We start from the raw sequence: 24,711 nt of genomic DNA, 5'->3' as shown, positions 1-24,711 counted from the left end.
GTCTGCTGGAGAGGCCTGAGGGCTAGCCTCCTTCCAATGGACTATGGACCCAGAAATATGGAGACCCCCCTCCTAGAAAGGGAAAAATGGGAAGTTTCTGTCTGTGATTATGTTATCCCATTGTGTTAGTTAATTGTATCACAGGTGGGTGTTTTCTGCCTGTAACTGTGATTGGTTTATGTAAAAACTGTCTCAGTCTTCCACAAGATCCCCATGGGGAATGTCCCTTGCTGGAAGACCTGCATAAAAGGCTGGCATGTAGCCTCATTAAATGTCCTGTTCTACCCTTCATGAAGTCTGGGCTCATGTTTGGGGTATTGGAGAACTACACTCTGGGGATTACTATAATCATTATACTCTTCAGAGTATAATCCCTAGCTCTTGTAAGAGCTTGTTCCTGCATCGCTCTCTGAAAGAAGAGAGGGTCACCCACTGGAACCTGGAAACCTTGACGTAGGTCCAGGGTGGGTAGAAGACGGCGAGATCCCAACCAAGCTGCGGCGCTTCGTGGGGTCGGCAGTGCTTACGGTGTCAAGTGGAGTGCTTGGAGTCCTCGGAAAGCACTAGGAGCATCCATCAACGGAGGTACCTGGTCGGGGTGCCAGGAGATCCGTTACAGTACCCCAACACAGACTTGAGCAAAACTGACTTCAAATATTCACCCCATGATAAATTCTCCCCTATGTCAGCTCTGGTGGAATGGGTCACAAGTTCCTCCTGCTTCCTCTGACAGATCTTCACTCTCCTTCTTAATTGATAGGGTCAGGTGAGATAACTTTGCCGTGACCTGGCCCTGACAAACAAGAAAGCGAGGTAGAAGCTGACAGAGGAAGCAGGAGGAGCAAAGGTGCACAGAGCAGGTTGGGCCCGCCCTTGGTGCACTTATGTGCTCATTTGCATATGGATTAATCATACTTTTTCTCCAGAATGAACCATTGGATCACTAAGCGAAAGGTACATTCAGCCGAGCGGCATTGTGCCTGGTGTAACGGTGAATTTCTTTCTGGCTGACAGATTCCCTTTAGCACACGTTTTCTAAGCAGTTGATGCTGGTTTTTGGCATCAGCTAGGTCAGAAAAAGTTACAAATGAGGACCTGAGACGGATTCGCATTCAAATGTCTTGTCACTCGACAACTTTGAAACGTGATTAAAAAAGCTGTTGTATTAGACCAGCTCGTAGCTGTTCTCACTGTGCGCCTAGTTTATTAGAGGCAGCGCCAGTCTTAGTAAATGAGGCCCTCTGTGTGTGTCTTTGTCTCAATACTGTACAGTAGATCTGTATTCTGCAGGCACCTCTTATTTTATCCAATGGGTGGCTTTCTTCGTAGCCTCTTTACTTCTGCTTCTTACATTTTTTTCATAGATCTCTCTTATATGGCGCACTTCTTGAAAAACCAAAACCCGTCTCCTCACAAAAGGGAAAGCCAAGTCATCAACAAAAAACCCGTAAGTCACTGCTTAGTTATAGTCAAATATGTGTTTTGAGAAATGTTCCTTTTTCTTCTTTTTGCCCCACACCAAAAATCTTCTTCATTTCATCAGTGCAAGCAAAAGTTGCTCGATGTTCTGTGGACCGTCAAATGTTTACGAGCTTGTTGGAAAAAATGGAGCTGTTCAAACAAGATATGATGCAGAGCGTCCTCAAAAAGGAACATCAAGAAAGCTTCACAAGGCGGGAAATCAACAGAGACCCAGCAATGGTAGCTTCTGTGCCTGGAAATATATCCTTATTAATCATGAAGATGACTGATCTGCAGTGATGTCTTGTCAGTCTTCTCTATGTGCATTTCTACCAGCCTGGGTTTGTGTAAATGTTTCCCTTTACATTAATGTCCATTCACACGTCCGTAATGTATTGCGGATCCGCATAGAACTGCCTATTCTTGTCCACAATTGCGGACAAGAATAGGACATGTTCTGTTTTTCTTTTCTCGGAGCCGCGGCCCGGAAGTTCAGGGCCACGCTCTGGAAATGCAGATGCGGACAGCACATAGTGTGCTCTCCGCATCCATTTCTTCCCCATTGAGAATGAATGGGTCCGCACCCGTTCCCGATATTGCGGAACGGATGCGGACCCATTTGCGGACGTATGATGGACTCTTATGTGTATGAATCTGCATTATACTGATATGGGCTGGTTAGTTAGCAGTGGTCTGGTTTGTCCCACTGAAAACTATGGGGGTCATTTACTATTCTGAAACACGCCTAAATTAGGCGTATTTCAGGCGCAGATGGCAGCCCTGTTTTCTGATCACAGGCTGTTTTCTTTGGATCTTGTCATCTGAAGACTCATGTGTAACTCTTACCTCTCATCTCCTGACCTCATAAACACATATTTAAGCCATACTCTTATCATTTTGATAAGAATTGAGCTATAATGAGTCTTTATAAGGCTAGGAGATCAGCAGTAAGAGCTGCACATGAGCCGTCAGATGACGGGTTTTAGAGAAAATGGACTGGGACAGCTTGCAAACAGACTAATTTTTAACCCTTGTAGCCCAGAAACAGATGAACATTTTTAATAAAAGTAAAAATAAGTAAAATGCGATCATAATAAAAATTGTCCTCATGGTGTCCATAGCCTTGAAAGGAAATCTGGCACCAGTTTTATGGTGTCCTAGCAAAGGTCAACATAAACTAGTGAGAGATCCCCTTAGCAAAATGCTGGGTCATTTTCGTTAATTTATCCAGCTATTTTGCCAACATCTTCCACTGAACATCTCCAGCGCATGTCAAAGAGTCCTGATATTCATGAGCTCCTGGCTTTCTCCACCCCTACTGCTAACTGTTGGAAATAAAAGTGTCAGTCATTGGCGGAGGGCGGAGAAAGCCAGAAGCTCATGAATATCAGGACTGGTTGGCATGTGCTGGAGCACTTAGAACAGGTTTCCTTTAAATTCTGTCCTTACTGAATATGTGTTCCTGATGATAAACGGTCATGTTATTCAGAAGGATCCGAGCACAGAAGACGGTGAAAGGCGACAAAGACTGGCAGAAGATTTCCATGAGATAGTAGAAGCCTTGGAAAACTATCTGAGCCCTGTGCTTCTTCAGCTGGACTTTGCTCCATTCAGGTATTCACTAATATTTAGACTTTGGTCACCGCTTTAAAGGGGTTATCCAAGACTAGAAAATGCTCCCCCATATGCCCGGGCTCCTCTCACTGAATCTACTTACCTGGCTCGCCGCTCCTGGTCCCCGCACCGCCGCTGCTGCTTCTCCCCGTGCGCGGATTAAAACATCCGGTGTCAGGGGGCAGCAGCCAATGGTAAGTCGTGACGGGCATGAGTCTCCCAAGCTTCGCGGGTGAAGGATGGGGAGAGGCGGCGGTGCGGGGCCCAGGAGCGGCGCGGGGAGCCAGGTAAGTAGATTTAGTGTGAGTGGCCGGGGCATATGGGGGACATTTTTTAGTCTCGGATAACCCCTTTAAATACAAAGGTACAGCAAGGACGTTGAGCTTGTGTAATGTAGATGTCTTGTATGCCATTAATGTAAAAAATAATAATAATATATCGTACAGTACACAACAGTCTCTTCATAACATACTCAGAACGCGCTCTGTACCTCACATGGATGCAAAGATCTCCCCATTCATTGCGCCAATTGTTCCGCTAGATTTATTTCAAGCTGGCAGCTTAGAGGGCCTGCACTTTCTAAGGGGTATGTCCTTTCTGCCGCAGCCGATGGCAGTAGAGGGATGGAACTGAGCATGTGCGTCCATCTCAGGGAGTAGGGCAGAGAAATTAAAAAAAGAGCAAACAGCAGGTGGCGCTATACTGTGAATAACTCAGTGGCTATACCACATTTTTAATTACTGGCCATTTCATAAGTATTCAGATCCAGGTGTTGGCTTGAAAAATTTAGAATATTTTTTTTCATGGGACAACACATTTAAGTTCATCTGTTTTTTTTTCCCCCTAGTTGTTTGACCTAGATACAGGCCAAATACAAATCCCTCTGCCAACTATTGCCAACTGTGACTTACGGCAGATGGATGGCGTCCCTCGTTCATTATACATTATTTATTGCTGAATTAATTATTAACCTCAATGCCTGTTTACTGTTAGATAAGCTTCTAGTCCTTTTTTAAACTCTGACCCAGTATCTGCCTTTACTACGTCTTGGGGTAGAGCATTCCATGGTTTGACTGCTCTTACTGTAAAGAATGCTTTCCTTTTCTTCCACACATCTTGAATTTCCCCTGGTGCCTTGGAAGAAAGGGATGCAAACGAGCTCTTAACAATCCCATTTGCGTCCCTTTCTTTCCAGAATTCCAGAGGAGCATGTATGGCCTATCTCCTCACACCGTAAGGAGAGATAGTACCCCCCAAACCCTGGTCCCTTGGAAAGAGTAAATCGGGACCAGATTGTTTGTATTGACCACACATATATCTATGCATGTAGATGAGACCCCCTCTTCCAAGCTGAACAAACCCAAGGGACTTCACCTTCCATTAATTACATTTTGAACCCTCTCTAGAGCCTCTGCATACTACTTACGAGCCCAGAACTGACTCCCATATTCTTATGAGGCAGCATCATCTTACGGCTACTTTCACACCTGCGTTTAGGTGCGGATCCATCTGGTATCTGCACAGACGGATCCGCACCTATAATGCAAACGCTGGTATCCATTCAGAACGGATCCGTCTGCATTACTCTATCAAAAAAAAGTCTAAGTCTAAGTGTAAGTCAAACGGATCCGTCCAGACTTACATTGAAAGTCAATGGGGGACGGATCCGTTTACAATTGCACCATATTGTGTCAATGTAAACGGATCCGTCCCCATTGACTTACATTGTAAGTCAGGACGGATCCATTTGGCTCCTCATCGCCAGGCGGACATCAAAACGCTGCAAGCAGCGTTTTGGTGTCCGCCTCCAGAGCGGAATGGAGGCGGAACGGAGCCAAACTGATGTATTCTGAGCGGATCCCTATCCATTCAGAATGCATTGGGGCTGAACTGATCCGTTTGGGGCTGCTTGTGAGAGCCCTGAAACGGATCTCACAGGCGGAGCCAGAAACGGCAGTGTGAAAGTAGCCTATGACGACAGTATTATCTTTTAATGATAGTATTATCTTATGACGACAGTATTGCATTTGGTTTGAATTTAGTATTTTTGCCCAACCCAAAGGTTGTCTCATGAAGATCCCCTTTTTAAACTGAGACTGGCAAATGTTCTGCCTGCTTCTAAAGGAATAAGCAGAGCCTGAGAAGTGGCATGAAAGTATAGCTGAACACACCCTTCTGAGGGAGAAGTAAAAAGGGGTATTGTCAGCTGCCAGAAGGGGAAGGAGACTGATTCTGTCCAGAGCACATCTCCAGCAGCATAGGTTAGCAACAACAACAAGAGGGACACATGGAAACAAAGCCAGCCACTTAGATTTTATAGCATTTGCACAGGATACACCATAACTTTTATAGATGCAGGTTCCATCTCTTATAACCAACTCCTCTTTCTAAATAGGTTCCCCGACCCCTACCCTCCCCCCCTTATCCCGCTACCCACTGCATCCAGGCTCCTGTAGACTCCCATGGAAGTGGTTAGATCTTCTATGGAAGATGTAGAAGCAGCTCAGCACAGTGAGCATGGCGGTTTCCATAAACTCAGCCACCTCTCACAGCCAGGATATGGATTGGGATGGGGTTAGGCAGAGACACCTAGAGATAGGTGTAGGTCCCATAGGTGGAGCTCACATTATCCAGTTGATATGCCATAAAAGTCTGAAATGGGACTACCCCTTTAAATAAAAGCTTTCAGACCCACATGCATCTTTCAGCGCTCAGGCCCTCCTCTATTTTCGGATTTTGTTTGAAGTCATAATAAGATTGGTGCCGCGTATTTACACCACGCTGGTCGTATTTCAAATTGTCATTTCATTCCTTTAATTTCATTCTTGACTCCATGGTGAGAGCAAAGTCAGTTGCTTCCCAGGGTGAGACGCACTTGCATGTGTTATGTCCTTAATAGGAAAACGGGGACAACCCGTGGCTCAGCTTAGCTTATATCATGTCTGTCTTTAAGGTTGTTTTGGTTGTCCATCATTACTTGTAATTAAAAGGTATAATAAGAAGTACTCCAAAAGTGACATACTGTATAATCGCTATCCTGCATCAGACAGGCTTAGGTGAATTATTTTTGTTTGGTTGTTTTTTTTCTTGCAAGGACATTGTTTTTCCTTCTTCATTTGTGGTGACTATTGTTTTTTTTTTCTTTCAAAAGTGAGAACAAGGCATACAGCCATATTAGTTGTCAAATCCTCAGTCGGTGGTGAACTTGACATCTGTTGTTAATCTTAGACAGATGTCCAGCACATGCTGTACTTGTATTCATTGTTTTCACATAATCACAGTTAAAATGGAGAAGTGTAGAGTATATATGAGAGATCTTCTCTTTGTGTCCCAGGAGATCAGCCTTGTCCCCCTCCTCCTCCTCCTCTTCCTCCCTAAAGGTGGATTTAGACGGGCAGATTATCAGGAACAAATGTTCCTCTAAACGCTCGTTCCCGACAATCTGCCCGTCTAAATGTGCTGCCGATCACGCGATGAATGAGCGAAATGCTTGTTCAGCGTTGGCACCTAAATGATTGTTTTTGGGCAGCAGATCGTGCTCTGTAAACCCCGCTATAGCGATCACTTGTGCTCATACTGTGGAGGTGATTGCTGCTCTTCACCCTAGTGAATGAACTTGCGACAGTCAGGAAGGAACTTGCCGCGTATAAATGCGCCTTTAGGTTGGGTTCACACCTGAGCGTATTCGATAAGCGCTTTTTACAGGCGTTTTTATCGGGCGTTTTTGAGGCGTATTTTGAGGCGTTTTTGTATTTTGGAAACGCGCATAGTACGCGCGTTTGTGTGATTGACCACAGAGGCATCCAATGAAAAACTGCCACAATACGCGCGACAATACGCCCCAAAGAAGCTCCTGTACTTCTTGGGGCGTAGGGCGTTTTACAGCGCGTTCGTACGCGCTGTAAAACGCTCAGGTGAGAACCATGCCCATAGGGAAACATTGGTTTTTGCCTGTTGAGCGTTTTACAGCACGTAGGAACGCGCTGTAAAATGCTCAGATGTGGGCCCAGCCTAACTCTTTATCTGGCTATAAGACAACTGGCCGGAGCAGGTGCCTCTCTCGTCTACTCTCTCTGCAGGAGAACACAAAGATCATGAAATCCTACCCCATTGATTAAACCCCGTCTTTCATCCAAACCCCAGCCAAAATCAAACAGACCAACCGATTAATCCCTGTGCTCTCACTAAAAAAAAAAAACGTTGTTTTTAGGTGCCATGTTAGAGAATGGGGTAGCGCTATATTCACATTATTAGTCTTTAGGGAGATTTACTAAGCTACAAGTGCTAGAATGCGTTTTTGTACTAGACAAGGGGTGTGGCTTAGACGGAAAGAGGCGTGTCTTAGCAGGAATCTGTGTCACTGTAATGCAACAACATGCGCCAAATCTGCACATGACTTTTGGCGCATAGTTGGTATAGAGTTAGATAAAAGTGACTAGCCTAATGTATCATCTAGCGTGAGCCACCATGATAACTTTGGCACATCTTTTGGACTGGATTAGTACATTTGTATGTACCTTACAAACCTTTTCTAACGTGAACAGTGTATGTAAATAGTTTCCGACTTATTTCTCCTCCGCAGACAGCCGTCGCCGCCTCTGTCAGTCGCAGGATCAGTGAGAGTAAAGTCTAGAGAGCGAGACGACAAGCCGGTAACCACATCAAGTATGTACCGTCCCTTCACAATGTTCACGCTGCGTTCGGCTCTCCTCGCGTCTGAGTCAGAGGCTCCGCTGCAGAGTCCGTCAGATATGATGGCAAGAATAGCATTAGAGCCGTGAACACCGACCGCAGTGGAACCTGACCGAGCCCATGATGATTAGTCGTATCCCTATGGACAGCATCGGAGGGAAATGATCTTGGCTATTTAACCCTTTATGCACCACAGTTCTGAATCATTTTGTCACTTCCCCGTCAGCCCAGGTGTTGTAACTAAGGGTTGCTCTTTATGGATCCTTGATCTATAATTAAAGGGGTGAGGTTTCATTCTATTGATGACGTAGCAATGAGCATTCAAGGATAAAGTCCAGTTGTTTCCACCATAATAAAGAGTTTTCTCGGATAAGAGAAAGGGTCTGCTTTGAACCGGAAACTGCGCCTCTGTTGTCCATGGGCCCAGTCTGCTATCGCAGGTCTTCCCCATTCAAGTGATTGCCGGGCACAATCCACGGTCAAGAGCGGTGCTGTTTCTGGGAAGACTAAAGAGACCCTTTTTGTAATCCCTGGTAATGCATGCACACCACGTCGCACCTCTTCACTGCATTTTTCACAGCTGATTTATGATGCATACTTTTTTTTAATGCAAGCAGAGATAGTACCCCCCAAATCCTGACTTAGGCCTCTCACCCAGTTAAGCCAGTACTCCATGCTCTGCACTGATGAGGTGCAATCGCCCATAAACAGCTGTCGGCAGATGAGGTGCTGGCTTATTTAATATCCGAGTCAGGTCTCAAGGCTTAGCTAAAGGGTTGAACATTGACTTATAGGATCGCTGCCTTACATCTGGAGGCATTAGAGGCAGAGCTAGTTAAGAGCTCATCTGCATCCCTTCCCTCCCAGAATTCCAGAGGAGCATGTATGGCCTATAAGTCTCCTCACGCCACCAAAGGCGCTCTCTCCGTAAGGAGAGATAGTACCCCCAAAATACTTTTTTCATTTAATTGCCATATATCAGGGATGCCCAACCTGCGGCCCTCCAGCTGTTGCAAAACTGCAGCTCCCAGCCTGCTTGGACAGCCTACATCTATTAGGGCATGCTGGGAGTTGTAGCTTTGCAACAGCTGTAAAGCCACGGGTTGACCATCCCTGCCATAGGCAATTATAGATTAACTATAGTTTCAGCTCTCCTACCATTTATATTTTTGGGATGTAGAAGGGGAAAATAGTTTCTGTTCCATGTCATGTCTGGAGAACTTTCCGAGATTCTGACTTTCGCTCTGTAATCTAGCCCTTTCAATTTTTGCAGGTGCATCAGTGGACGTGGGAGACTGTGTGATTCTGCTGGCAGATAAATCACTTCAACAGTTGCCACTAGAGGCTCTTGGCATTCTCAAGGACGACAGTATAACCGCCCTGTCGAGAGACTTTTCACTTCAGTTATTGTATAACAGGATTCATAGAGATCACACAGGTAACAAGGACTGGCGTAGTTGCATATGCTGAAAAGAGAGAAGGGAGAGCAGCGCACATAGGTAGGACTGATGGACACTAATGGGAGTGATCTCCATTAGATCTCACCTTGCATGGTTGCACTGGGGGCGCAGCACCCAAACTAGCGTGCAAGTAAGGCTACTTTCACACTAGCGTATTTTGCGGATCCGTCATGGATCTGCAAAAACGCTTCCGTTCTGATAATACAACCGCATGCATCCGTCATAAACGGATCCGGTTATATTATGTCTTCTACAGCCATGACGGCCGTTTTCTATTGTGCCAGATTGTGTCAGAGAAAACGGATCCGTCCCCATTGACTTATATTGTGTGTCAGGACGGATCCGTTTGCCTCAGTTTTGTCAGGGAAACAGCAAAATGCTGCAAGCAGCGTTTTCGTGTCCACTTCCAAAGCGGAATGGAGAGACGGAAGGGAGGCAAACTGATGCATTCTGAGCGGATCCTTTTCCATTCAGAATGCATAAAGGCTGATCCGTTTTGGACCGCTTTTGAGGGCCCTGAACGGATCTCACAAACGGAAAGCCAAAACGCCAGTGTGAAAGTAGCCTAATGTCACTGATGCTGATGCATCCAGGCTTCCCTGCGTGCAAGCTATGAATCTTAAAAGAAGGTAAAATGGGATGTGCCGCGGCGCGATCAGGTGGGGTCATTTGGACCATACCTGATGAAGACCAGTGTAGCAAATGCTGATCAGGACCTCAGTGTTTAGTAACAGACATAATGGCCCAGATTTATTAATGTGTCTGCACCTAGAATCTGTATAAAAGTGATGCAAATCAGTGCAATTTGGAGCAACTAGAGTTTCTGCAATTTTTTGTGGGTCACTTGGAAGGCCCACCACCAGCATGAAAGGGTAGGGCTTTGCAGCAAAATGTGCATGGCCTACGTTACTCCGTTTTGTGCCCAAATTGCACCACCTTGGGTGACTTTTTTATTGCATTTTTATTTTACAATTTGGGGCACATTTATTAAGACCGTCGTTTTAGACGCTGGTCTTAATAAAGCCCCAGCGCTGGCGGAGGATCCAGTAAAGTTATGAAGAGGCCTGCGCCTCTTCATAACTTTGGCAGATTATCTGCCAGTTGTTATGCCGCAATCTACACCTGAAATGCGCCTATTATAGGCGTATTATAGTGTAATAAATGACCCAATTTTATCGCATAGTAAAAAAAAATAAAAAATAACACAAACTCATCAGAAATCTTAGGAGTTGCACTTACGTTTCCCTATGGGGCCCTATGAGATCTGTGTACACCCCCAGCTGTAATACTCTTTTACCACAGTGTTGTCCCATATTAGTCCTTTAATTAAGAGGACTCCTAGTTTGTTTCCCTGTACTTTTCTCTAGGACAGAACAATGTTCTTTAATGTTAAATTACACAGCTTGTAAATCCTCTACGCAGGCAGATAATCTGGTACAATGAGCGCTAATTGATCGACTCTAGCATGCTACGCATGGTAGTGCTCGTTTATCACATTTACTGTAAATGCAACAATCGTCAAACCATATGGGAACGAATGATCGTTAGTACGATCATTCTTCCACATACAGTTTCCATTTGTTGGCATTATATTTCACGTTTAGTTAGGGAGCTGTGTAGATTGAATCGCCTCTTCCCTGTGTTTCCTGGAGCGATAAATATTGAGGAGCTGTTACCTTTCACATTCGTGTTACAAGCAGTACCTCTTAACGCATAGGACTTGGTTACTCTGCGTCAGAGATGCCCAACCTGCGACCCTCCAGCTGTTGCAAAACTACAACTCCCACCATGCCCTGCTGTAGGCTGATAGCAGTAGGCTGACAGCAGTAGGCTCTCTGGCCGCTGGGAGTTGTAGTTTTGCAACAGCTGGAGGGTCGCAGGTTGAGCATCCCTGCTCTCCGTCATATGGTGACATATGGTTTGCAAATAAGTCAAGGACATCAGTCACTAGAGACGCTTCCCAAACCTATAGGAAGCACACAAAAATTATATGGACTATTAATCACAATGTAGTTTTTTAGAAGGTCGTGATACCTGACATGTACTTGGTTTTATTATTATATGCATTCTAATAGATTTCTGCATGCGGGACGTAATTCATTGCATTTGTAAGCACCACACTTAAAGGGGCTGTCTACAGTAGTTTACAAAAACAACTTTCAAATGCTCTGTTGGGGAGTGACTTGCCCCTTCTAGGACTCTCGTCGTGCCCTAATTGTGGAGGTCTCAACATGTCCACATATTACACCTGTACCCCAATGATTTCAGTGAGAACGGTGTTATTCTTCTTTCCTCCTACAGGGGAATTAAACATTTGCTAGCGGGTTCCTCTACAGCAGGTATGCTCAACCTGCGGCCCTCCAGCTGTTGTAAAACTACAACTGGAGGGCCGCTGGTTGAGCATGCCTTTTCTACAGGTTACAGCTGATTTCTGAAGGTCCCAGCAGAGGGACACTCCTTGATCATGTTATCTTAGGGGAGGAAGAGCTTTGTAATTTACTGTGTGACTTAGGCCTCATGCACATGACCGTTGTGTGCATCCGTGGCCGTTGTTCCGTTTTCCGTGATTTTCTGCGGACCCATTGACTTTCAATGGGTCCGTTGAAAACTCGGAAGATGCACCATTGTTCATCCGCGGCCGTAATCAGTGTTTCCTGTCTGTCAAAAAAATGAGACCTGTCCTATTTTTTGGACGGACAACGGTTCACGGACCCATTCAAGTCAATGGGTCCATGAAAAAACACGGATGCACACAAGATTGGCATCCGCGTCCGTGATCCGTGGCCGTTGGCAACTTTCACACAGACGGATCACAGATCCGTCTGCATAGAAGCTTTTTCAGATATGAGTTTTCACTTTGTGAAAACTCATATCCGACAGTATATTCTAACACAGAGGCGTTCCCATAGTGATGGGGACGCTTCAAGTTAGAATATACTGAGAACTATGTACATGACTGCCCCCTGCTGCCTGGCGGCACCCGATCTTTTACAGGGGGCTGTGATCCGCACAATTAACCCCTCAGGTGCCGCAGACCCCCTCCCTCCCCAATATTATATTCATTGGTGGCCAGTGCGGCCTCCCCTCCCCCCCCCAGTTAAAATCACGTTTCGAATCCCCCATCATTGCTGGCCAGTGCGGCCTCACATCTCCCCCCCCCCCTAGTTAAAATCACGTTCCCCCATCATTGGTGGCAGTGGAGAGTTCTGATCGGAGTCCCAGTTTAATCGCTGGGGCTTCGATCGGTAACCATGGCAACCAGGACGCTACTGCAGTCCTGGTTGCCATGGTTACTTAGCAATTTTTAGAAGCATTATACTTACCTGCGAGCTGCGATGTCTGTGACCGGCCGGGCGCTCCTCCTACTGGTAAGTGAAAGGTCTGTGCTATAAGCAATGTGCCGCACAGACCTTTCACTTACCAGTAGGAGGAGCGCCCGGCCGGTCACAGACATCGCAGCTCACAGGTAAGTATAATGCTTCTAAAAATTGCTAAGTAACCATGGCAACCAGGACTGCAGTAACGTCCTGGTTGCCATGGTTACCGATCGGAGCCCCATCGATTAAACTGGGTAGTCACAGGCTAAGTTGTGTCTCATGCACTGTCTCACGTCCAGGTCGTGCTGTATTACAAGCGTTCCACGGTTGTCAGTCCGTAGGTATTCTGAGCGGGTAAGTATATGGTCTCTCCCTCTGTGTGTTACTTTCTGGGTGTCGGTTCCTGGCCACTCCTCCACGGTCCTCCTGTTGTTTTCTTTCGTGTGCAGAGCTGCACGGGGGCGGGGCACTTTTCCACGCACTGTTGAGCAGGTTCACTGGTGCTGGTGGTCGTCCAGTTCAGCCGGTCGATTTACGTTACTGTTTCCACAGCTGTGATGTCACACGCATCGGACATCGTTGAGGCGTCTGTGGACGAGAATGTGGCAGGAATGTCCGAAGGGGGCAGTGTACCGTCCACTGCCACCAATGATGGGGGAACGTGATTTTAACTAGGGGGGGGGAGATGTGAGGCCGCACTGGCCACCAATGATGGGGGATTCGGAACGTGATTTTAACTAGGGGGGGAGATGTGAGGCCGCACTGACCACCAATGATGGGGGATTCGGAACGGGATTTTAACAAAGGGTGGGTGGAGATGTGAGGCCGCACTGGCCACCAATGATGGGGGATTTGGAACGTGATTTTAACTGGGGGGGGGAGAGGGGAGGCCGCACTGGCCACCAATGAATATAATATTGGGGAGGGAGGGGGTCTGCCCCCTCCTGCCTGGCAGCACCTGATCTCTTACAGGGGGCTATGATACGCACAATTAACCCTTTAGGTGCGGCACCTGAGGGGTTAATTGTGCGTATCATAGCCCCCTGTAAAAGATCGGGTGCTGCCAGGCAGCAGGGGGCAGTCATGTACACAGTTCGTAGGATATTCTAACTTGAAGCGTCCCCATCACTATGGGAACGCCTCTGTGTTAGAATATACTGTCGGATATGAGTTTCACGATCTAACTCAAATCCGATGGTATATTCTAACATAGAGGCGTTCCCATGGTGATGGGGACGCTTCAAGTTAAAATATACCATCGGATTGGAGAAAACTCTGATTTTATGGTATATTAACTCCTGACTTTACATTGAAAGTCAATGGGGGACGGATCCGTTTGCAATTGCACCATATTGTGTCAACGTCAAACGGATCCGTCCACATTGACTTGCATTGTAAGTCAGGACGGATCCGTTTGGCTCCACACGGCCAGGCGGACACCAAAACGACTTTTTTTTCATGTCCTCCAAAAATCAAGGAAGACCCACGGATTTTTAAGTTTTTTTAACAAATCTTTATCACGACAAGCATGGTAAAAAAGACAAGAACAATGTGCGGGGAGGGCATATACGATACAATGATGTAAAATGTAGGTACAGCAGCGTAAAGATACAAACAATACGTTAAGATAGGCTTGTTAGGCAGACATGACATGAATAGTAAATATGGCATATAAGAAGAAGCAGGTTCCTGTTCCTCCAGCTTTAGTCAAAAAGACAGGAGGAGAGCAAACGAGTACAATAAAATAACAGACAAATGTTGGAAGAGACATAACCACTGACATGACAAAATAAGTATTGCATACATTAGAGGATGCACAACTCAAAGGGGTTAGTTAATGAAGAGGAGATGTAACAGCCGAATCACATGGGGGAGGACACGTGCTCCGCGACTCCGTCTCCAGCCATTTTAGCCACGGTCCCCAGAGGCCTATAAATTTGTCGTGCGAGAGGGTCTCCCAACCCGTTAATTCCTTGAACCTGCAGATCTCATGGACCTTTTGGGTCCATTCTTCAATTGAAGGTACTTGTGTCGAGAGCCAATGTAGAGGGATCAAAAGTTTGGCAGCCGACAACATGTGTGCTAATAGAGAGTATTTGTGCAAGGGGAAGTCTTTTGAAGGCGCATTGAGTAGTACCAAAGTCGGAGAGAGAGAGGAGGAGCCGAGGGGCAAATTTGTTGCAATATCTTACTAAGCGCAGTCCAGAACTGGGAGACCCCCTCGCACGACCACCATATATGTGAGAGTGTGCCGACCTCCTCGTGACATCTCCAGCAGGCTGGGGAAGTGAGAGGGTTCAACCTATGCAACACCTCCGGAGAACAGTACCATCTCGTCAGCAGTTTAAAGGAATTCTCCTGGATTCTAATGCATCTGGAGAACCCGTGAGAATTCCTCAGTAGCGAAGAGACAGTCTCATCCGACAAGGTTATACCTAAATCCTGCTCCCACCTTTTAATAAAGGCCGGTCTGCTAGGTGCGCCTTCTAATAACAGCTTGTTATAAATTAGCGAGATAGTCTTTCTCGCCGGTTTGGGCGAGGCCACAAGAGTGTCGAACCAAGAGGGTATAAAGTTTCTGATAGCTTTAACAAGGTACTGTTGACATATAAATGAAAAATGTGAGTAGTGCAAAGGGGTCCAGCTCAAAGCCATCCGTGATGCCCGGAGGTCCTCCAAGGATGGGACCCGCCTATCTCCCAAGAAATCCCCCACAGCGAAAGCATTAAAGGCAGGCCAGATTCCCAGGTCATCTGAATAGTTTGAAGACAAGCAGTACGGCAGCAGGTGCATGGGGAGAAGGGGCGAGGGACCAGGGTGAAATACAAACCTCCTAGCTGCAGTATTCCAAGAGACTAAAAGTCCTTTAAGAAGGAGTGGTGCATCTAGGCAATGCGCAGGACCATGTCCAACCGTCCAGAGGCGGGCAAGTACATCCGAAGATATTAATTGGCGGGCAATTTGGCAACCCAATTTTTTAATGTTCATGTTTAGTAATTCACTCAATAAACGGAGTTGAATAGCCCCGTAGTATAGTTTGATGTCTGGCAAGCCAAAGCCGCCTCTATGTTTGGGAAGGGTTAGCAAAGCATACGCCAATCTCGGACGTGCCCGCCTCCAAATGAAGCCCGAAACGATCCTACGCAGGTCCAGAAAATAAGAGTCCGGCAAGTATATAGGCAATGTCTGGAGTAGAAAAAGCAGTTTGGGAAGAATAAACGTTTTAATTATATTTTTCCGCCCCATACAAGAGACAAATGGAATATCTAAATGTTTCAATTGTTCTTTAATATCAGCAAGGAGAGGGACATAATTTAACTGATAGGCCTGATCTATTCGGGCTGAGATCTTCACCCACAAGTACGTGACACAGGTTGACCATTGAAAGGGATGATCTTGGGACAGCAATGAAATGGTTGCATCTGGGACACAGACCCCCATTGCTGTACACTTAGAAAGATTTATCTTGAAGTTAGATAAATGGCCAAAGGACTCGAAAAGACCCAGTATAGCTGGGAACGCCTTCACAGGTTCCGGCAGGAGGAGCAGCATGTCGTCGGCAAAGGCGGCGACCTTATGAGTCAATGTGCCCACCCTTAGCCCCGCAATGTCATCGTCCTGTCTGATAGCCTGTAACAGCGTCTCCAGACATAGGATGAAAAGGGAAGGAGAGAGGGGGCAACCCTGCCTGGTGCCATTGGCAATGGTAAATGAGGGCGAAAGTACGCCATTGACCCTAACCCTCGCGTGGGGTGAGGAGTACAGGGACAACACCGCGTGGACGAAATGAAGAGGGAATCCAAATTTTTTCAAGGTGGCTTCCATGAACTTCCAATCCACCCTGTCGAATGCCTTCTCGGCATCAGTGCTGAGGAGGGTAAGCTGCGTGTTGTTCGCCAGGGTGTAGTATTCTATGGCTTGTAATACCCTAAAAGTGCCGTCCCTGCACTCCCGACCCCCCACGAACCCGGCCTGGTCTCCCCCTATCAGTCCCTGGAGAAGAGGGTTTATTCTATGAGCCAGGATCTTTGCCCATAATTTAGTATCTGCATTTAGCAGGGATATAGGCCTATAGCTGGATGGAAGAGACAAATCTTTCCCCTCTTTAGGGAGCACCACTATGTGCGCCTCCAAAGCCTGTGTGTTCATGGCAGCACCAGATAGTAAGGCGTTAAAATAGGTAACAAGTTGGGGGCCTAATACCGGGAGAAATTTTTTGTAGTATGAAATTGGAAGCCCATCGGGGCCTGGGCTCTTCCCCTGGGGGATGGAGGAGAAGGTTTTCTTAATTTCTTCAAGTGTAATAGGAGTTAACAAAGAATCCTTTTCTGATTCAGACAGGGCAGGTAAGGTGAGAGAATCTAAGAAGTCTGCGACTTTCTTCAACCTATCATCGAGCGCAGCAGGGGTTTCACTCGAGCGAATGTTGTAAAAGAGCGGTAATATGCAGTGAATGCTTTAGCAACATCTGCAGTGTCAGATACTAAGGTGCCTTCAGCATTCCGTCGAGAGCTGATGTGTGTTTGCTCTCTGCGCTTTTTAATCAGAGCTGACATTATCTTATTGCCCTTGTCGCCATGGGCATACTGTTTGTGTCTCAGTTTTAGGTAAGCGTTCGCGGCCTTGGTGTTTAAAAGTGTTTTCAGTTCGTTCCTTAAAGGGACACTGACAGGCCAAAACAGCATATATAGTTAGATATATGACATTACAGGTCTTATAGAGTCTTTTAAAAGCATATAAGTATCCCCCCTGTCCACCTTATAAAGAGCGAAATACAAAGTTTTATAACCTGCTTCTCCGGTCAGCAATCTGCCCAAGGGGCGGCGTTTCATGTTAAAATGCGCCCAGCCAGCCTTCCCAACTGCCGTTCTTAAGCCCCGCCCAGCTCATCATTATTCACTTCGCTGGGCGGCGGCTAGAACTCTCCCCAGTCCCGATCCTGCGCCTGCGCAATTCAATCTTCCGGGCATCGTTCATGCCCAATCTTCTGCGCCTGCGCCCCGGCGTGCCGTTAGATCGCGCCTGCGTACACACACCAGCCTGCGTCTTCGAGGCAGCTGCAGCTGCGTGTACGCAGGCGCGATCTAACAGCGGGGCGCAGGCGCAGAAGATTGGGCATGAACGATGCCCGGAGGATTGAATTGCGCAGGCGCAGGATCGGGACTGGGGAGAGTTCTAGCCGCCGCCCAGCGAAGTGAATAATGATGAGCTGGGCGGGGCTTAAGAACGGCAGTTGGGAAGGCTGGCTGGGCGCATTTTCACATGAAACGCCGCCCCTTGGGCAGATTGCTGACCGGAGAAGCAGGTTATAAAACTTTATATTTCGCTCTTTATAAGGTGGACAGGGGGGATACTTATATGCTTTTAAAAGACTCTATAAGACCTGTAATGTGATATATCTAACTATATATGCTGATTTGGCCTGTCAGTGTCCCTTTAATGATAAAAGAAGCTTATGATCCTGAATAGCCAGTGATTTTTTTATGTGTACATTCTAATGCTGCAATTTTAGATAGGAGGGAGTTGATGTCAGCAAGACGCCTCTTCTTCAAGAAGGCCCCAATCGAGATCAGCTCCCCTCTAATAACAGTTTTGTGGGCTTCCCATATGGAGGCAGGAGATGCCTCTGTGTCCGAGTTGGTCTGAAAATAATCTATAAGTGAGCGTGAAAGAGAATCCATTTGTGAGGGGGTATTGAGAAGCTTGGGATTCAGCTTCCATGACCACTCACGTGAAGCAACCCCGGGCAGTGACAGGAACATAACAATAGGGGCGTGGTCCGAGACTGTAATAGTATGGATATCTACTCCATGCACCTGCTGCAAGTACCCGTCCTGAATAAAGAAGTAGTCCAGCCTCTGATACGATCTGTGCGGGTTGGAATAGAATGTAAAATCTGTAGCATCTGCATGGACGGACATCCAGACATCACTCAGGTTGAGGTCTCTCAAGCGACCTTGAAGACTCCCCAGAGCACGATATGATATAGCTGATCTCCCCGATGAGGCATCTAAAATAGGATTGAGAGTGAGGTTCAAATCACCGCCAATTATCAACATACCTGTGTAAATTGCGGATATATTTCTAATGGTCTTGGTAAGCCAGGGTACAGTTTGCTTATTGGGAGCGTATACGTTACATAGGGTGACAGCCATATTCCCAATCTTGCAGTTAAGGAAAATATAGCGACCCTCCGGGTCCGCAACTATAGAGGGGTCAGTGAGAGGGACATCCCTATGTATCCCAATGCTAACCCTCCTAGAGGAACTGGAATGACACACATGAAACCATTTGGAATAGCTAGATCTTGATAAATTAGGAACATGCCCTACTCTAAAGTGTGTTTCCTGAAGTAGAATGATATCAGCCTTATTTCTCCTTAATATTTGGAATACCCGACTACGTTTAACAGGATTGTTACACCCGTTCACATTGAACGAGGCTATATTGATAGTCAAGGCTGCCATATCATAAATTCACAAGAATAACGCCCGTACCAGCGAGATATGTCCTCAATATAACTAACTGAACGGAAAGGAAACAAGCAAACGTTACCACAAAGGTGTGGAACAAAAATACACGTGAAATTAGAGCAAGTGTAAACGTGGTAGGCTCTATAACGAGCGTGAGAGGGGGGGAAGTAAGGACACAAAACCTCTGGCCTGATCTGCCCAAGCTGCCAAGCGTTTCAGACAGAAGCACATAGAGTGCAAATAAGAAAATGGTCTATTCCCGTGCAGGGAAAATATAAGGTCAGCAATAAAAAAGGTGGAGGGGAGGGGGGGAAAGGGTAGAGAAGACAAGTATATGGGGAGACGTGAAGACAGATAGGCAAGAAAAAGGGGGGGGGGGGAAGACAAGTGCGGACCTGTCGCTTAATAGGAAGAAATGCAGGAGGAAAGTAGAGGGGGAAGGAAGGAAATAAACGTATAGCATTTAGTATACATAGACATTGCATTGTGTAGCATTATAACCAATTAGGGAAAGCCGAAAAACTGGCCCAAGAAATGTGGTCAAAGGGATCCAAGCAGAAAGAGGGTGACAGGGATGGGGGGGGGGGGGGGGAAGAAGGCCTCCCCCCCCCCCCACCACCCCCGACCCCAGCCCAGTGGCTAGCCAGTAGTAAAAGTAGGAACTGTAGTAACCATAAAAGGGGCCTCAATCGTTAGAGTCCAACCGTGACATTCTGGGCTTCTTAGGTTTCTGCTTTCCGACGATGGACCACGGAGTCGGGAGTTGCGGAATCTTGCCATCCTGCTGGACTGGAAGCCACGACGGTATGTCGATCGGTGGGATCTGTAGAACATTCCAGAGCTCTGGCAAGTCCTCAGGTGTTCGGACTGTTATACGCCTATTCCCAGATGCGATCTGCACACCAAAGGGGTAAAGCCACTTGTACGGGATCCTGGCTGTGCGCAAAGCCTCTGTGAGGGGCTTCAACACTCTTCTTTTTTGAAGAGTGGAAGGGGCGACATCTTGGAACAACTGTACTGTGGAATCCGCGATTTTAACTTCCTCCAATCCTCTGGCCTTGTTTAAAATGGCTTCTGTATCTCGGTAACTCAACAGGCCACAAATAATGTCCCTCGGATTATCCGCCGGAGAAGGCTTGGGACGGAGGGATCTGTGCACTCTCTCCACTGTGATGTTTTTGGCGCGCTCCGCCAGTTGGGGGCGTGTACCTGCACAGTCTGACTCTATCCAATCAGTGCTGCCATTTTCAGACTGTGCAGGTACACCCCCCCAACTGGTTACCTCCCCTCTGTACCCTTTCTGAAGGCTAATAGCAATTCATTCATAACTTCCAGTGCAAATAATAAAGGAATGGCACAACATACAGACATAAGAATAGATGCTCGAGAATTGTTAGTACGTGGGGAATGTATGGAGCTATTAAAATAGGCAGGTCAGGAGTGGTGAAAGGTCCTCTTTTTCACTCTAACTCATGAACTATTGTAAAACTGGTCTACTGGGGAAATGGACCATGCAGTAGTATTGTAACAGGCAAACAAAGTGTAATACAATTTAAGACCACTAGAGGGTGCTATAACCACACTAAACACTTCAGAATTACCCTGACCGAATGAACTGGAACCATTTTCTAACCCTGCTGGGCAGAACAGATCCATAGGAGAGTTGTGCGTCTCTTTCATTTAAGCACAGCGGTGTCGGATCAATCCTTTCCGTTGTTGGCTTAGGCTTTGTAATTGTGATCTGTGCTACGGATATTAACCATTAATGACTACACTTGATGTGCTAACATCAAGAAAACATTTTCTAACTCATTCTCTCTGTTGCTCGTCTTACAGAAGATTCAGAAAGGAAGAGAGATGTGAAGAGTGCCAAAGAATCCAAGCAGAGAGGGGAACAGAAAAAGATCATAAAAACCGTGAGCGCACCTCTTTCTGTCGGTGTGTGTGTGGTGTAATGGATGTGCTGCTAACCGCTGACATGTGACATCAAAGAGATTGATGGAGAATCCAAAGCCTTTGTTCCTGAACACATCAACCAGTAGAACTTTCCTAGTCTTCGGAGAGTTCAGGGCGTTCACCAGAGATGAGGTTCCCTGCCCATAAATAAATTCTGATCATGTCCCACTCTGTCACTTTAGTGGCATCCATGGCAGTGCTAGCTTAGTGACATAATGCAGCCTTTATCTGCAAGTGTGCTCGGCTCTTGTTGGGACTCTCATAGAGGTGAATGTAGAGAACCGAGCGTGGGCGGCCACCTGTCAATGGCCATGGTACTAGGCTGGACCAGGGGGTGGGACCATATTTCCTCAGGACTCTGTTGGGAAGAGGTAGGATCCACATCTGTCAAACATTTATGGCAAATCCACATCCTATAGATGAGAACACTGCTGTGAGGTCACTGATCATCATACTTCTGCTTTTGTCATCATTAGTGCTGCTGTCGTAGCAACCCCTCTGTCTGGATTTAGTAGATTAGGGAAATTCTTTAATCATATGGGTTTAACCCTTTTCTGACCGGGGAATTTTCCGTATTAAATTTTTTTTTTGTTGAAATTATTTTTTTACTCATGGAAGCGCTCATTTATATGCAGGAGGCATGGGAGTGGTGAGTGTAGAGCTGCTAGCGCTGGCTGTACTCACTGCTCCCTGGTCTTCCTCTGGGCCCCGCGACGCACATGAGCGTGCACTATGACCTGCCGCTGTCCGTTGTCAGGTCACAGTGCAGTGCGGGGCCCGAAAGAAGACCAGGGAGCGGTGAGTGCAGAAAGAGCATGCCATCTGAAGCAGGAGAGGTAAGTTCATTTATTTATTTTATGTCTGATCTAAAGTCTGATAAGGATTGGGGGTTTGATCTGAGGTCTGATGCAGATTGGGGGTCTGAAGTCTGATTATTTTTTTCAGAGTTTCCTCCTCTAAAACCTAGAAGCGTCTTTATAAAATGAAAAATATGTTTGTTTTTTGTGTGTTTTAATGCTTTTTACACCATACAGAATGAATATGTTTATATTTTAATAGTTCAGGAGTTTTGGGATGTGGCAGTGCAAATGATCTTTAAGTTTTTTCCTATTGTTTATTTTTAATATAGGGAAAGGGGGAGGTGATGTGGATTTTTACAATTTTTTGTACATTTAAATATTTTTTTTCTTCCCCTAGGGAATTTCACCATGAGATAATCTATTCGCTTCTTGCATAGACTGCAGTGAATTACTATTGCAGTCTATGGGAGCTAGCCTCGAATCCTTCAGAGGGACTGAGGCTACCACAGCGAACTAATGGCTCCCTCGATTGCTGCGTGGGTTAGCTGTTCGGGCTCTGGGAACGCAGAGGCCGTGGTCATAATTGGCTCCGTGGTCATAAAACAGCAGACATCCACTGTGGCACCCGCCTCGCTCCAGAGCGGGCACCATCTTTGAAGACGCAACCAGCGCTGTACATATACAATGCTGGTCAGGAAGGGGTTAAAGGGTCACTGAGTTTTTTAAAACTTTTGATATTTCATAGAGACATAACAAAAGTTTTGATCAGTAGGGGTTGGAATGTTGAGACCTGTACCGATCGTTAGAACCGGGATAGAAAGGCGCTTCTATATCCCTCTCTGTCTTCGCTGCAGGAGAAGCTTACGGGCCCCTTGACTTCATTCTCTACAGTTAGGAGAAACCGTGCAATATGTGGGCACTTCTCTCTCCTCGTTCTAGCAACCGGTGGAGGTCTCAGAACTCAGACCCACATCAATCAAAAATTTTATATGTCTCTATGTCATATGAAAAGTTTTATCCTCTTTTCACTTGAATGAACAGTCAGTCCAAAACTATTTTGAAATTAATATGATAATATTTTAATATTTTTTTTTATTTGTAGGTACCTATCAATCTTGTTCTACCAGCGAACTGCATGCCAGTGGATGCCCATCGCTTTAAATGTATCCTTTAGCAGGATAAACTGCCTTAACTATGCCCAATGGCATACATAGAAGAGAGGGTGCCACATATCGCAGATCAAAATTGACCCCCTATTATAACGCTATGTTTTGCCACCCAGGAGAAAACCCGTGGATTTAGTTCCTAGTCCACACCTTTTTTATGACCCTTAGCCAATCTCCTCACCTCCATGTTTCCTGAAGCGGGGAATCCTGTAAGATTCTGTACCACCAAATCCCAATCTGTATGGGTCTTTATTAAAGGGCGTTTGTCAGCAGTTTTGTACCTATGACACTGGCTGACCTGTTGCATGTGCCCTTGGCAGCTGAAGTCATCTGTGTTGGTCCCATGTTCATATGTGCCCGCATTGCTGAGAAAAATGATGTTTTGATATATGCAAATGAGCCTCTAGGAGCAACGGGGGCATTGCCGTTACACCTAGATGCTCTGTTCTCTCTGCAACACGCCTACTTCCAGGTGTGATGACGTTTACACTGCCTGGTTCTGTCAATCAAAGTTAAGAGGACACAGCAGTTGCAGAGAGAGCAGAGCCTCTAGGTGTAACGGCAACACCCCCATTGCTCCTAGAGGCTCATTTGCATATAATAAAACATCACTTTTCTCAGCAATGTGGGCAAATATGGACATAGGACCAACACAGGTGCCTTCAGCTTCCAGGCGCACATGTAACAGGTCAGCCAGTTTCATAGGTACAAATCTGCTGACAGACGCCAAGCACATTTTTTTTAAATTGCATTCCAAGAGCTAGAACTTTTTTGTTTTTTCATAAATTTACTTGTAGGAGGTCTTATTTTTTGCAGGACAAGTTATAGTTTTTAATACACCATTTTAAGTACATGTAATGATTGATTAAAGCCAGCCGTTTAGCTAAAACCCCCTTTGTTTACGTCAGTAAAAACACGTATGGGTGGTCACTAAGGGGTCAAGTTATATTCTTATCAGTTTGATATAAATGTAGCTATACCAAGTACATATGAGCTGTTGGGAGTTCAGATATAAGGGCTACACATCAGATTTTGTGTAAAACATAAAGCAATAGTCTGCTGATACGTTGAAAACTTTTAATGAAGAACAATTGAAAAAAAATTTTTTTTTGCGTAAACTGCAAAAACATAAAAAAGTCCCCAAAGGTTTCCATAGCCTTTAATTCCTTTTGTATTGTTCTTTATTGCCTCCTTAACTTCATTTATCAGATATTGTGGATCCTTACAATGACATAAGAGAACCAGGTAAGGACTTTCTAATGGCATTATTATTTTATACTCACAATACTTCTAGAATAACGTTTTTCTGAGTATTTTGTGTATTTGTTCAGTAATGATGGCGATAGAGAAAATGCTTCTCCCTAGAAAGGCATAGTCAATTATACATTTTGCATTCTGCATTGATTTATGTATGGATTTAGTGCCGAATGTCGGTAAATACATAGGAGACCTTTGATACCTGCTTATTTATTGAAGAGGCTTATTTTACTTTATACTCGCTGGATCATACAGAATGAAAAAGTCGGTATCCAAAAGCTCAGAAACTCAATTTTCTATTCATTTGGTTTCTTTTCAGAAGCACTGAGCCCGGTCTATAGAATGAATGAACTTCTTGTCAAATACAGCCAGCAATTTGCAGCTAATTGGGAAGGAATTACAGGCGCTTCACACGTGCCCAGGTTGGCTCTTTGCTGAGGATATCACAATCGTTTGTTTGTTTTCGTGTCAATACAAGCAAGTCGATGGGGTTTATTGTTATCTTTTAATTGTTT

At 45.8% G+C, this 24,711-nt stretch overlaps 1 protein-coding gene across 1 annotated transcript in view; it reads left to right on the top strand.

Annotated features, from left to right (window-relative positions):
• CFAP46 (cilia and flagella associated protein 46) overlaps window positions 1-24,711 on the top strand; it is a 226,770-nt gene that overhangs the window by 179,229 nt on the left and 22,830 nt on the right. Inside the window, exons 47-55 of the mRNA XM_040437700.1 lie at window positions 1,365-1,447; window positions 1,544-1,701; window positions 2,951-3,075; window positions 7,658-7,740; window positions 9,041-9,205; window positions 20,854-20,933; window positions 22,876-22,936; window positions 24,149-24,184; window positions 24,516-24,618. Coding sequence (XP_040293634.1) covers window positions 1,365-1,447; window positions 1,544-1,701; window positions 2,951-3,075; window positions 7,658-7,740; window positions 9,041-9,205; window positions 20,854-20,933; window positions 22,876-22,936; window positions 24,149-24,184; window positions 24,516-24,618 — 894 coding nt within the window. The remainder of the gene's footprint in view (window positions 1-1,364; window positions 1,448-1,543; window positions 1,702-2,950; window positions 3,076-7,657; window positions 7,741-9,040; window positions 9,206-20,853; window positions 20,934-22,875; window positions 22,937-24,148; window positions 24,185-24,515; window positions 24,619-24,711) is intronic.

Source organism: Bufo bufo, chromosome 6 (assembly GCF_905171765.1).
Source record: "Bufo bufo chromosome 6, aBufBuf1.1, whole genome shotgun sequence".
In the NCBI taxonomy this organism is placed as follows: Eukaryota; Metazoa; Chordata; class Amphibia; order Anura; family Bufonidae; genus Bufo; species Bufo bufo.
Note: the sequence above shows the minus strand (reverse complement) of the source record. Positions and strands in the feature narration are given on the sequence as shown.